The 16,117-nt window shown below is 37.7% G+C and overlaps 1 protein-coding gene across 1 annotated transcript in view; it reads right to left on the bottom strand.

Annotated features, from left to right (window-relative positions):
- Positions 1-16,117, bottom strand: part of LOC123516740 (protein eyes shut homolog) — a 93,221-nt gene that overhangs the window by 66,379 nt on the left and 10,725 nt on the right. Inside the window, exons 3-4 of the mRNA XM_045276343.1 lie at positions 10,213-10,326; positions 9,907-10,038 (exon numbers count right to left, since the gene is read on the bottom strand). Of these exons, the coding sequence (XP_045132278.1) occupies positions 9,907-10,038; positions 10,213-10,326 (246 nt within the window). The remainder of the gene's footprint in view (positions 1-9,906; positions 10,039-10,212; positions 10,327-16,117) is intronic.

The following is a 16,117-nucleotide window of genomic DNA, read 5'->3' as shown; positions in this document are numbered from 1 at the left end:
TTATTCACAGACATGAGAGAGGCCAGAAAACTATAGCAGTGCTGGCCACTATCTTGACTCCATATTATACTGTCTCTATTTTCAAGTCAGCAGACTCTATTAAGGAGGCTGGTGAGACCGTATCTTCCTTGCAAGCTAAAAGAACCACCTGAACTCTTGACTCTACAATGGATAAAATGGAAAGCCTTGTGGAAATGTGGTACATAAGTTTTGTATGCAGTACAATGATGCGCACTTTGTTTACATTCCACAGGTTGCCGGTTAGTGTCTTTCCGTTTCACTCTTCCTCCCTTCATAAAGTTAAGATCATCAACATTATAAAGTTACATACATACATACATTAGTGTACATTATAATGACTTAAATTAAACTACCTAAATGTTTAACTTCATAATTTTACTTTCATTAAACCTTTTACTGTACTATGATGCACTCTCGCTTTGCTTACTTTCAATGGAAGTTCAAATCAGGGGTTAAACTTGTTATAATCGGTTCGCTTAACGAAGTTTCACTTAACGAAGTGTTTTTAGAACGTAACCCTTCGTTAAACGGGGTTGCCTGTATATATATATATATATATATATATATATATATATATATATATATATATATATATATATATATATATATATATATATATATATATATATATATATATATATATATATATATATATATATATATATATATATATATATATATATATATATATATATATATATATATATATATATATATATATATATATATATATATATATATATATATATATATATATATATATATATATATATATATATATATATATATATATATATATATATATATATATATATATATATATATATATATATATATATATATATATATATATATATATATATATATATATATATATATATATATATACAGTTATAACTACAACACAACACGAACACGAATCTCACATATACACGAATCAGCAAAATATACCATATTTCGCCGAGCACGACTTTGACTGGCGATTGCACAATTTGGTCCCCATTTGAATCTCTCGCTGGTCCTGTGTTACTGTCTTATAAATGTATATATGTTCATAAAACAACATTTCTATTAGCTTTTAAGCTTTGTTTCAAGAAAGGATTGTTTTGTAATGCATCGTGAAATCTTACATGGAATACTAAAAAATAAAGCAGAGATGATGAGATCGGTCACAGACGGTGGAGACTCCAGCAACTTGGCCGCTTCTTCTTCTTGTAACCTTTTTAGCTTGGCGTTTTTGTCTTTCACCACGATATTACATTTGTTTCCACTCCTCTATTGCCTGCTATAATGGATATCATATCTTAGTATTCATATACGCATCATGATAACCTGACTGTGGCAGTGAGTGATAGTGAATTACTAATGAAATACTGCGGTATTTCATTAGTAATTCACTATCACTCACTGCCACGGAGTCCAGGTTATCCCCATAGCATGAGCGTATATGAATACTAAGATATGATATCCATTATAACAGGCAATAGAGAAATGGAAACAAATGTGATATCGTGGTGAAAGAAAACACGGCAAGCTAAAAAGACCACAAGAAGAAGAAGAAGCAGCCAAGTCGCCGGAGTCTCCAGCCTCTGTGGCCAATCTCATCATCTCTGCTTTATTTTTTGGTATTCCATGTAAGATTTCACTTTATGCATTACAAAACAATCCTTTCTTGGGGGGCAAGGCTTGTAAAAAGCTAATAGAAATATATATATATTTTTTGCTTTTTTACCCATGTGGTATGTTGGGGATCAGCCCAAAACGCATGCCCCTATTTCCATTATTTCCTATGGAAAAATTACGTCCACTTAACAAATTTCTGCTCTACGAACCGCTTTGACACCCCCTATCCTGTTCATTAAGCAGAGTATTACTGTACTAGTACTGTAGTTAAATAAAATGTGTGTTTGGTACTTCATTTATTGTTTTCTTTTCAGTCTTTTTGGTAAAAAAAAAAAGTGTTTTTTGGGAGGATCTGGGAACATAACCCCTATTTTTCCATAGGGCCTATTATTCGCCCAACACGAATCCCGCCGTGCACGATGAGCTCAGGAACGTAACTGTAGTGTTTATATGACTATATATATATATATATATATATATATATATATATATATATATATATATATATATATATATATATATATATATATATACAGTGGTACCTTGGAGTACGAATGCTTTTGAGTATGAACCATTTGGATTATGAACAAAAAAACATTGTTCTTTTTTACATTGGAGGACAAACTTTGCTTTGGAGTATGAACAATAACAAATGCGGTCAACAGATTGCGCGCAGCACTGCGCGATCAGCTGACTGCATGCTGGGGCACCACACTGACTCAGTGCCTCAGGAATGTTGTTTGTAGTTGTTTGGTTCTTGTTTTGTAGTGCCAAGGATAATATTAATTTTTTTTTAGTTATTAAGATCATTGCCTAGCGTAGCAGCACACATGGTCAAAAGACATACAGACAGACATATGGAAGATTCTAGAAGAACTGAGGGGAAGAGAGAGCATCCAGCTCATGAATTAAAAGCCTCAACACTTGTAGCCCGTCAGGCACGATCGTGGCTCTTACGTTAGAGCCCATCAGGGCATGATCATGGCGCTTTTCAGAAGCCACGCTCCCACTGTCCAGATATATCTTATATCTGGACCGTGCACGCTCCTTTATGCCACACAGTTTGTTTATGCTTGAGGCTATCTGTCATATATCAAGGCCTGTCGTTGGCCCATTGTTTTCAAGATGGTGGACACTTAGCCAATCATGTACTATCAGCTTTTACAAGGATATGTTTGTGGAAGTGTGAGGGCGCCAAGCGTGATGATGGTGTGAGCACTTATGTCAGTATGCTGTATTTTATCATTTTTTATGCATTTCTTAGTGAGATATAAGATATACATGTATTTCCATGGATAAGTAAGCAGTTCAGAAACATAGTATGATGAATGACAATATTGCAATCATTATTTTTATCTCATTATTGGTTTAGATAAGAGTGCGTATTGCTGGCTTGATGGAGTCGTCTGAGGAGGATGTGTTGACGCTTGTTTCTGACCGCGAAGAAGTTGAATTTTCATATTACAATTTGCTTACTTCCTTGATTTATTTTCCATAATGAATGCAGTATATCAAAAAAAAACTTATTGGCTTATATAAGAGTGTGTGGTGCTGGCTTGATGGAGTCACATGAGGAGGATGTGGTGACGCTTGTTTCTGACCACGAGAAGTTGAATTTTCATTATATTACATTTTGCTTACTTTCCTGCTTTATTTTCCTATCTTCTATATTTATAGCATAATAGTAGTAGTAGTAGTATATATAGTAATATTATGGAAAAAGTAAGAAATTAGGTGAAAAATACAATTCTTTGGGGTCTTGGGAGGTGGTTTGGAACGAATTATAATTTCTTCCATATGAATACATGTATTTTGATACTTTGGTTACCATTTTGGAGTAAGAACAAAATTTTAAATGGATTAAGTTTGTTTTCCAAGGCACCACTGTATATATATATATATATATATATATATATATATATATATATATATATATATATATATATATATATATATACAGGCAACCTCCGTTTAACGAAGGTTCACACAACGAAATTTCGCTACAACGAAGGTTTCATTTTACTACTATCTGCTCATTTAACGAATACCAAACTCGTTTTAACGAAGTTATATCCAGGTAATGTTTTCCAAGTTTGAAAGCCCCGCCGTATAACGCAAACCGACAAGCTTTTGAATACACTAGCAACCGCAAATACTAAGGCCTGCCTCAGGAGAAATCCTGGGACACCTGTAGAATCAAGACAAGATCAAGATCAAGCCTCTCGTGGACAACACGCACCACTCATTCCCATAACAGCGTCAGCAGCAGCTCGTCTTCACTCGCTCAACTTACCACCAAAACTCCTTGCAATGTTGCCTAGCATTCCTAAAATGACCAGGAAGTCTCTTACTCTCGAAGTGAAGCTGGATATTATTCACAGACACGAGAGAGGTGAGAAAACTATAGCATTCCTGGCCACCATCTTGACTCCATCTACTGTCTACTATTTTCAAGTCAGCAGACTATTAAGAAGACTGGTGAGACTATCTTCCTTGCAAGCTAAAAGAACCACCTGAACTCGTGACTCTACAATGGATAAAATGGAAAGCCTTGTGGAAATGTGGTACATAAGTTTTGTATGCGGTACAATGATGCGCCCTTTGTTTACATTCCACAGGTTGCCGGTTAGTGTCTTTCCCGTTTCACTCTCCCTCCCTTCGTAAATTTAAAATCATCAACATTATAAAGCTACGTACATACATACATTAATGTACATTATAATGACTTAAATTAAATTTAACTGCCTAAGTGTTAAACTTCATAATTTTTACTTTCAATAAACCTTTCATCGTACTATGATGCACTCTCATTTTGCTTACTCTCAGTGAAAGTTCAAGTTAAACTTGTTATAATCGGTTCGCTTAACGAAGTTTCGCTTAACGAAGAGTTTTTTAGGAACGTAACCCCTTCGTTAAAGGGGGTTGCCTGTATATATATATATATATATATATATATATATATATATATATATATATATATATATATATACAGGCAACCCCCACTTAACGAAGGCTCACACAACGAAATTTCGCTACAACGAAGGTTTCATTTTACTACCATTTGCTCGTTTAACGAACACGAAACTCGCTTTAACGAAGTTTTATCCAAGTAATTTTTTCCAAGTCTGAAAGCCCCGCCGTATCACGCAAGCCAACAGGCTTTTGAATACATCAGTGCCTCTGCTGGACAAAACACGCACCACTCACTCCCCCTGTTCAAAACAATAGCAGTGTCGCCAGCAGCTCGACTTTCCTAGCTCAACTTACTACCAAAATGCCCTGCAATATCGCCTAGCATTGCTAAGAAGACCAGGAAGTCTCTTACTCTGGAAGTGAAGCTGGATATTATTCACAGACATGAGAGAGGCGAGAAAACTAATAGCATTGCTTCCCATCATCTTGACTCCATCTACTGTCTCTACTATTTTCAAGTCAGCAGACTCTATTCGGAAGGCTGGTGTAAGCTAAAAGAACCACCTGAACTCGTGACTCTGTAATGGATAAAATGGAAAGCCTTGTGGAAATGTGGTACATAAGTTTTGTATACGGTACAATGATGTGCCCTTTGTTTACATTCCACAGCTTGCCAGCTAGCGTATTTCTTGCTCTACTCTCCCTCCCTTCATAAATTTAAGATCATGAAAATTATAAAGTTACTTACATACATACATTAGTGTACATTATAATGACTTAGTCTTAAATTAAACTGCCTAAATGTTTAACTTCATAATTTTTACTTTCATTAAACCTTTCACTGTACTATGATGCACTCTCGCTTTGTTTACTCTCAATGGATGTTCAAGTCAGGGGTTAAACTTGTTATAATCGGTTCGCTTAACGAAGTTTCGCTTAACGAAGGGTTTCTAGGAACTTAACCCCTTCGTTAGCGGGGGTTGCCTATATATATATATATATATATATATATATATATATATATATATATATATATATATATACAGTGGTACTTCGACATACGATCACCCTACCATACGTTTTTTTTATATACAACGAAAAATTTTATATAATTTACGCCTTGAAATACGACGATATTTTTAAGATACGATTAGCCATCAGTAGGTGGCGCAGTGATTGCTCGGCTACCAGCGTCCACCCGAACATTCAGCCCGCATTATGTATCGTTGTTCATCCTTTGTGCACGTATGTGTCTGTGCTCCTCGGCAGTGTGTATTTTTTATTAAGTTTTGTGAACTCAAGAACCCATGATCATGGGTCCCAAAAGTAAAAGTTTGGCAAGAAACACACAAAATAGCCTGTATTCACATACTGATTACACTTAGAAATTCAATAAACGAGTGAGTACAAATGGTTTTCTGCCCACAAGCCACTCTTCCTCTTTGCAATGCAAAAAATTGGGCCTTGTGTCCAATCGGATTCAGCTTGGCTAGAGCGAGAGAAAACAGGCCCCTTGTATCCTCTCTCTCTCTCTCTCTCTCTCTCTCTCTCTCTCTCTCTCTCTGCTGTCGCCTGTTCTGATACCACTCTCATTCAAAAGTTGTCTCCCCGTAACATGGTGAGAGACCTATAGAGAGGTATAGAAGTAATGCTCGTGGGAGAGGTGGCGGAATCAGACACAGTGAAATGACTCGCTACCTTCCTCCATCGTTGGTGACACAGTGACGTAGAGCATATGTTTACTCCTGCCCACAAGCAACTCTTCCTCTTTGCAATGAAAAAAAACAAGTCTCTAGGTGTTATGGTTACCAATATATCATAGGTTGAATGAGGTAGTATCATCAGTTTACATGGCTTTGCGTCCGATCGGGTTCAGCGGCCTTGGCTAGAGCGCAAGAAAACGGGCCCCTTGTATCCTCTCTCTCTCTCTCTCTCTCTCTCTCTCTCTCTCTCTCTCTCTCTCTCTCTCTCTCTCCTGCTGTTGCCTGTTCTAATACCACTCTCATTCAAAAGTTGTCTCCCCGTAACATGGAGAGAAACCCAAGGTATAGAAGTAACACGTGCGGGAGAGGTGCCGGAATCAGACACAATGAAATCACTGTCGATCGTTCCTACCATTTATCGTTGGTGACGCAGTGACGTAGAGCATATGTTTACTCCTGATGAGTGTTGCCAGCTCACAAGCAAAGAAAACGGGAAGAGAATAGCCAAAATATAGCCGTAAAAGGCCTAAACGTCTATCGAGGTGCCCCGTGCCTTGCGTGATGAACGTCTATCGATGTGTCCCGAGTTTTGCGGGTTAAGTTGTTATTTTGACCAATATAGTTGATTTATATCATGAGTACAATAATCATTGTATTTATCTTATATTAAATCTATATTTGGTTGGTATTTAAAGCATATTTTTTTTATTTTTTGGGTGGGTGGGGTGTAAATTCATATCACAAGAATGAATTAATTGTACAGGCAACCCCCGTTTAACGAAGGTTCACACAACGAAATTTCGCTATAACGAAGGTTTCATTTCACTACCATCTGCTCGTTTAACGAACACCAAACACGCTTTAACGAAGTTTTATCCAGGTAATTTTTTTCCAAATTTGAAAGCCCCACTGTATCATGCAAGCTGACAGGCTTTTGAATACATCAGGAGCTGCTGGTACTAAGGCCTGCCTCAGGAGGAATCCTGAGACACCTATAGAATAAAGATCAAGATCAAGCCTCTCGTGGACAACACAGGCTCTGCCGATACAAAGGCCTGACTCAGAAGAAATTCTGTGTCACCTGTAGCATCAAGATCAAGATCAAGATCACACGCACCACTCACTGCCCAGTCAAAACATAACAGCGTCACCAGCAGCTCATCTTCCTTAGTTCAACTTACCACCAAAACACCCTGCAATGTGGCCTAACGTTCCTAAGAAGACCAGGAAGTGTCTTACTCTCGAAGTGAAGCTGGGTATTATTCACAGACAAGAGAAAGGCCAGAAAACTAATAACATTACTTCCCACCATGGCTTGACTCCATCTACTGTCTACTATTTTCAAGTCAAGATACTCTATTAAGAAGGCTAGTGAGACCTCATCTTCCTTGCAAGCTAAAAGAACCACCAGAACTCGTGACTCTACAATGGATAAAATGGAAAGCCTTGTGGAAATGTGGTACATAAGTTTTGTATGAAGTACCATGATGCGCACTTTGTTTACATTCCACAGGTTGCCGGTTAGTGTATTTCCCGTTTCACTCTCCCTCCCTTCATAAAATTAAGATCATCAACATTATAAAGTTACGTACATACATACATTAGTGTACATTATAATGACTTAAATTAAACTACCTAAATATTTAACTTCATAATTTTTACTTTCATTAAACCTTTTACTGTACTATGATGCACTCTCACTTTGCTTACTCTCAATGGAAGTTCAAATCAGGGGTTATACTTGTTATAATCGGTTCGCTTAACGAAGTTTCGCTTAACGAAGTGTTTTTTTAGGAACGTAACCCCTTCGATAAATGGGGGTTGCCTGTAATTACATTCATTTCTATGGGAAAAATTGATTTGATATACAATTTTTTTGATATACAATGATCGTCACGGAACAAATTAAAATCGCATACAGTATATATATATATATATATATATATATATATATATATATATATATATATATATATATATATATATATATATATATATACACAGCGGTACTTCGACATACGCTCGCCCTAACATACAATTTTTTTTATATACGACGAAAGATTTCATATAATTTACACCTTGAAATACAATATTTTTAAGATACAATTAGCCATCGGTAGGTGGCACAGCGATCACTCGGCTACCCGGCTAACCCGAACATTCAGGCGGCGTTGTGTATCATTATTCATCTTATGTGCATGTATGTGTCTTTGCTCCTCGGCAGTGTGTATTTTTTATTAAGTTTTGTGAACTCATGGGTCCCAAAAGTAAAAGTTTAGCAAGAAACACAAAATAGCCTGTATTCACATACTGATTACACTTAGAAATTCAATAAACAAGTGAGTACAAATGGTTTTCTGCCCACAAGCAACTCTTCCTCTTTGCAATGCAAAAAACCAGAAGTCTCTAGATGTCATGGTTACCAATATATCACAGGTTGAATGAGGTGGTATCATCGGTTTACGTAGCCTTGCGTCCGATCGGGTTCAGCGGCCTTGGCTACAGAGGGATAAAACGGGCCCTTTGTATCCTCTCTCTCTCTCTCTCTCTCTCTCTCTCTCTCTCTCTCTCTGCTGTCGCCTGTTCTGATACCACTCTCATTCAAAAGATGTCTCCCCGTAACATGGTGAGAGACCCGAGGTATAGAAGTAAAGTAAGGTTCGCAGGAGAGGTGGCGGAATCAGACACAGTGAAATGACTCGCTACCACCCTCCATCGTTGGTGACACAGTGACAAAGAGCATATGTTTACTCCTGCCCACAAGCAACTTTTCCTCTTTGCAATGAAAAAAAACAAGTCTCTAGAAGTCATGGTTTCCAAAATATCACAGGTTGAATGAGATAGTATCATCGGTTTACGTGGCCTTGCATCCAATCAGGATCAGCGGCCTTGGCTAGAGCGCAAGAAAACAGGCCCCTTGTATCCTCTCCCTCCCCCTCTCTCTCTTGTTCTGATACCACTCTCATTCAAAAGTTGTCTCCCCGTAACATGGAGAGAAATTCAAGGTATAGAAGTAACACGCGCGGGAGAAGTGCCGGAATCAGACACAATGAAATCACTGTCGATCGCTCCTACTATTTATTGTTGGTGACGCAGTGACGTAGAGCATATGTTTACTCCTGATGAGTGTTGCCAGCTCACAAGCAAAGAAAACGGGAAGAAAATAACCAAAGTATAGCCGTAAAAAGCCTAAACATCTATCGACATGCCCCATGCCTTGTGTGATGAACGTCTATCGATGTGTCCCGAGTTTTGCGGGTTAAGTTGTTATTTTGAGCAATATAGTTAATTTATATCATGAATACAATAAACATTGTATTTATCTTATATTAAATCTATATTTGGTTGGTATTTAAAGCATGTTTTTTTTTTTTTTTGGGTGGGTGGGGTGTAAATTCATATCACAGGAACGAATTAATTGTATTTCCATTAATTTCTATGGGAAAAATTGATTTGATATATGATTTTTCTTATATACAATGATCGTCACAGAACTAATTAAAATCGTATGTCGAAGTACCACTGTATATATATATATATATATATATATATATATATATATATATATATATATATATATATATATATATATATATATATATATATCCACATAAGGAATAATGTGAATAAACCAAAGAAGCAGTACCTGGTTGGCAGAGACAGGTGTAGGAGAGACCTGGGCCATCTACACAAATCCCACCATGAAGACACTTTGGGGAATCTCCTGCCCAAAGTGATGATGAGTTGCACACACTCACATCAATCTCGCAGTTCTCCCCTGTAGTAAAAGATTAAGTTGATGCATGAGATTGAAGATGCCAGTCTCCACAAAGGACAATTCAGAGAAACATGCAAAATCATGAGGTGTCTTGAAACCTCTCTCTTAAAAGGAATGAGGTTGTGAAATTAATGACAACTAATGGACTCTTACAAGAAATAAAGAGGAGCTCACCAGAGTAGCCTGTGAGACAAGAGCACACGTAGTGGTTCAGCATGTCTTGGCAGGTGCCGTTGTTCTGACATGGGTTGCTGCGGCACTCATTAATCTCAGATTCACAAAACTCTCCTGTTAAAGAATAGTAAATTACTATGATATAATAATAAACCTAAAAGTTTAGGGCTACTTGAGTTTGAATTCCAGGTACAAAATATTTTTGCCTTTGTTCTACCTAAGTGCTATCCCAGATTAAAATATCCAGGTATTGCTGCTTGACTTTAAAAACAATCACTCCTAAGCATCTATTTAGAATCTACAATGGGTGAATTTTGTAGATATTTCAGTAACCAAAGTTTATTTTATTTGCATGCCTTTTCTCATTCTACTATAAATTGATTTAAAGTGAATTTACTATTACCTCTGCACGTCTGGTTGTCACACACTTACTCCAGTGCAATGCTGTACTTAAGTTAGTGCCCCATATAGCAGCTCTTACTACACTGAACTCACTCACTCTCTCTCTCTCTCTCTCTCTCCCCTGCAAGCTTCTCTAAAGGCTACAATGTGCAGAATGCATAGAGAATTGTAATCTTGTATATATTACGACATGAATATTACACAGGTACACTTGCTTTCTTAATTCCCAGAACTCACAATCATGAGATATCATTAGAGGTTAGATTAGGTATTTTTAAATTTGGTAAATAATAAGACAAGGTAAACAGCTTTATTTACTAATGTTTTTGGCTTCTAAATCCCAACAAACTTCAGGACTAAGTGGGAAAGCTGGGTTTTCAGGTGGGGAAAGGTAAAACATGGTCAAATGTCATTTCTTACCATGAAAGATAGTGGAAGTCATTGCTACTGTTATTATGATGGGTGCCATTTTTGATACTACAGAAAAAATCCCTTGAAATTAGTACCATATCCATAAGGACACTAATCTAACCAAGCATTATGTAGCATAACCTACTAAGCGTTTCAGAGAGTTTGAGGAAACGTTTTTCTAGAATAACTTTGTAAGGAACACGCATATCATTATGAAATTTTGCCACAGTGTACTTGACACCCTCCCCGAATATCCCAATGTGTCAAGAATCGTCAACAGTATATAATAATGGCACTTCTCCCTATAAAAACAGGAGAAAGTCACTTATCTCTCACGAAGAAACGGACAAGTGGTGAGAAATGGTGACGTAGTACTATCTGTGACGTAGTAACAAGCTCTACCCACATAGTCCCTCCCCCTGCTCCTACCCTCCCTCTCTTCCATCCCCCTCCCCATATTTTGCTCCCTTCCTCCCCTCCCTGTCTATGTATTCCCCTACCTCCTCTCTCTCTCTCTCTCTCTCTCTCTCTCTCTCTCTCTCTCTCTCTCTCTCTCTCTCTCTCACCATTTCTCACCACTTGTCCGTTTCTTTGTGAGGGATAAGTGACTTTCTCCTATTTTTATAGGGAGAAGTGCCATTATTATATACTGTTTACGATTCATGACACATTGGGATATTTGGAGAGGGTGTCAAATACACTGTGGCAAAATTTCATAATGATATGCGTGTTCCTTACAAAGTTATTCTAGAAAAACGTGCCCTCAAACTCTCTGAAACGCTTAGTAGGATAGGTTAGGCAATGCTTGGTAAGGTGGAACTGCACAATAAGGCCTTCTCTTTTACCACCAGAATTCAGGTACCTGTTAGGAAAGTGGGGGTTTTGAGTGGTGAAAGCCAATATAGACTTACTACACTGAACTCACTCTCTCTCTCTCTCTCTCTCTCTCTCTCTCTCCCCTGCAAGGTTCTCTAAAGGCTATAATGTGCAGTGTGCAGAGTGCATAGAGAATTGTAATCTTGTATATATTACACAAAGTGGGGTTTTTGAGTGGTGAAAGCCAATATAGCCCAAAGTTTGTTACTCGAAAATTAAGATCTAAGAGGTTGATTCTGGCTAAATTGAAAAGAAATCCCTAAAATATTGATAAGATCTTTTCACACTAAAAACCATTAACTCCCCTAAATTTACCTTGAGTAGGTGGTATCTTCACCTACCCACCCTTTGATCCGCTCATGATAAGTTACAAATCCATAATAGGCTACTAAAAGCTGCTGAAACAATACTTATATATTAATAAATATATATCAAAAGGACAAAAAACATTGAGGGCTGAGCCCAGACCCTTATAGGAAAGTGTAGGGGATCCTTCCTGGGAAAAAAAACCTCTATTTCTGTGCTTTCTTTAGCCTTGTGGTGATCTTAATGTGTAAAAAAAAAATAATTATATTTATTGATAGGATGATGGATGGATGGATGGATTTTGAATTAGGCGCCGCAACAGCAAGGGTCATCTGGCGCCTCTACAATATGTTAAAAAACTAACTAAAAGCTATTAAAAACAACAAAATTAAAAGTAACTAAAAATACAATTAATGGAAATAAAAACATTAAAAGACAGATAAAATAATATTCACAGATTGAGGAAGGCCGGCTTCCCTAAGATATTCCAAACATCATGGCCAGAGGACCAGACATGCTGATAAACGGGATGATGCATGTATAGATAACACAAGGATTACAGCAAAAAAATAAATATTATGACTGGGAAACTACAGCTTCTTTACTCTTTAGTAGCTCGTTAATGTACAGCTGTTATATTTCTTCTGAAGTTGAATTATCCGGGGCTTGAAGAAAAACTTCCCGGGCTAAAGCCCTGACAAGGCCAGGTGATGCCACTGTCAAAGGGGTAAGAAATGGAGTAGTGCAGTGCCTGGCAGGGCAAAGTGTGGGGTTAAGGGGCCTCCAAAATTTTTGTGTATTATTACATAAAAATTCCATTACATAAAAATAGCTCTGCATATAGCTTAAAAATGTCGTCAAGATTGCCAAGTTTTCAAAAAAATTCTGAACCTTCCAGCTGGTAAGGCTTGCTTCACTCGCAATAGTTGTCTCCAATCTCAGTGGGTAGAGGAATTCAGGTTAGCTCCCCACCCTCCAAATTTGACCCTTGATCCGCCACTGTGTCAATTGTGGGTGGTGTTACTGTAAGGGTTAGACTTTGAAGGTTACAGACATAATATTACACTAAGAATGCTACCTAAACATCTAGACTAAGTGTGGTATGCTCACTGCTCAAGGTACAAGGTCCAAGTCTGCAGGTTCACTACAAGGTAGTTGGGATTATAGGCGTTTTCAGTAGCACTTTGCGGAAGGCTAACAGTCCAAAAACGTTCACCCATATACGCAAACCCCTTGCAAAGGTGTTCACTTCTGTTTGGTCCTCAGAGCGAACACTGACACTGATTGGCTGCGAGATGAGTTGCCAACTTTGTAAGTTATAAATCAATAAGAAATACTATTATGCGGCGCATGAAGATATGATAATTATCATTATGTAAAGGAAATAAATTTAGCAACTGTTTAGTGATATTGAAATTCATAAGAATTCTCCTTGCTGTTTGAATTAAATGAAAACAAAGTCTTGCACTCTCGAGACATCTGGGACTACACACTCTGGCTGGAGCTGGGTGCATGCTTGCTCACGCTACTCATTTCAAAGCTTGAAACTCCGACTTTGACTTCCAGTTATGTGAAAATTTTGTAGGTTACGCAATATCTAAGCAAAATACTTGTAAAATATAAAGATGATAGGATATTTGCACTGTTGCTTGATAATGACAAAGTTATAGCAATATTATGGAAAATTTGGGTATATTTTTTAATGGTGGTGCTCTAAAAACTTTGGGCGAACGAACACACAACATCATGGCCTCTGTGACCAATGCAACAACTTGAGGGAATGCACAGCAAAAATGTCTCGGCCAATGTAACTACTGAATGACAAGCAGTCACTAGTGGTGTAACAACTTATCTGGCATATTTTGTATTAATGGATACTGGGTATATTACCTGTAATACCTTAAAAAGTAGGAAAATGTGATAGGGGAAGTGATGCCCATGATCTTAAAGGCTCTATTAACCTCTACTATTTGGTCTCAATACTGCCATAGGCGCTCACGTATTATAAAACAATTTGTTTAATCTTTATAAAAGGTCAATGTCACATACAAACACGAAACTCACATATGTAGAAGGTTTGGTGACCTTGCCGTAAACATAAAAACAATTGAGGCACACAGGTTTAGTTTGGCAGTAATAGTATACTGTACTTGAGAGTTCAGTGAAGTAGGAATTTTTCTAAGTCCAGCAAGCTCAGCACCAGTCGAGTAAATACTGAAATGATTTTCAATTGTTTATAACAGAGATTTGTGGGTAGCGGCATATAAGGATTTCATGGTATCTATAGAGCTAATCTCTCCAATCATGCGCTGCCACTCGAGAAGCATAACGTTATCATTTTTTAAGTTCCTTGTTAGCTTGTTATGGTATGTTAGGTTAACAGGGGGCCTGTGCACCCCCCATTTAGGTTAGCTTAGGTTAGGTTATGATGGGTTAATGCCCTAGAGTGGGGGGTCCATGGGAGGTGCAGCCCCCACGATTAGGTTACATTAGGTTAGGTTAGGTTAAGTTAGGTTAATGCCCTAGCTGACGGGTTTTGGAGGGGCTAAATTACATTAGGTTAGGTTAGGTTAGGTTAATGCCCTAGCAGGGGGGGTCCAGTTAGGTTACATTAGGTTATGCTTGGTTAGGTTAGGTTGGAAAAACTTGAAATATTATGGAAATTTTCAGTATTTTTTAAGGGGGGGGCGCGGTGATACCCATATTGCGCTTACTTTCGCCACCAAAACCCCCAATTCCCCACAGGGCCCCAAGTTTGTTTCGAGGATGTGGGGGGATGGAGGGGAAGGGAGGGACAGACTTGTTAAAAAGAATTACCAACAGTTTTTTTTACACTCAACAGATTTACCTGTGACGTCTGTGACAAGATGTTTTTGAACAAGGTAGACGCAGATCTGTACTACAAAAATCATTTGGACATGTGCATCCAGCCTCTGCCGCGTGTACCAGGGCCGTCAGAAAACATATCCTGCAGAAATTAAATGTGTAATGTTTTATTTGAGCCTTGCCTTCAATTGTTCTATTCCCATAATAACATCTTTACATTACGGTGGAATGAGGCTGTCTCAGGTTGGCGTGATCCTGCGACGAAAGGGTACGGCACTGTCCCACTGTCGTTTTCAATAGAAGCGTTCGCGTGTATGGGCGAACGCTTCTGGACCGTTCGCCTTCCGCAAAGTGCTACTGAAAACGCCGTATGTAATGCTATTAACTACACAGCTGATCCTTGAAAAAGCGTCACATCTGACATTTTGCCGGAAAACAATCAGGCTGTGTTTGTAAATGTATAAGCTACAGTTATATTTCCATAATCCTCCCCCGCTTCACCACTGCAAAAATTCCAAATATATCGTTTCATCCTCTTCAATGTTATATTATGCACACTTTTTTTGTAATATTCTTACTTCGTATCTTTCTAGATAGAAAATATAGCTACCACTGATATCTTTGATTTTATTTCCTTCACTTCTGGAGTTAACGACCGTCTTCCCAGTCGTTACGTGGCTGCTCCGGGGTTTCTGAACCAAAGTTGCAAGCTTTCGGTTCAAGGATTCGTTCAGTTGTTGCTGTTGGGTCGGGATAAGCAGTCTTTTTAACGGCACTCCCTTATATATCATATCTCTCTTTTTCCAGTGTCTGGATTCTCTGTTTTGTCCTCTCTCTTTCATTTTTCCTTTTTCTTATTTTTACATTGTTGTTTTTTCAATATATCTATTCACATTGTTGTCTCTGTATAATATTAATGCCTGTCGCTTGATCATTGTTCTTGTACACATGAATAAAATTTCTGAAGCTTGGTCACTTTTACATACTTCGTGATTTCTCTTTTTTTTTTCCAAGTTCTATATATTTTCAGTATTGAATTTTCGTTTATTACTCCTAAGCAATCTCTCGTACCAGTGATAATGCA

This window comes from Portunus trituberculatus, chromosome 41 (genome assembly GCF_017591435.1).
Source record: "Portunus trituberculatus isolate SZX2019 chromosome 41, ASM1759143v1, whole genome shotgun sequence".
Lineage (NCBI taxonomy): Eukaryota > Metazoa > Arthropoda > Malacostraca > Decapoda > Portunidae > Portunus > Portunus trituberculatus.
Note: the sequence above shows the minus strand (reverse complement) of the source record. Positions and strands in the feature narration are given on the sequence as shown.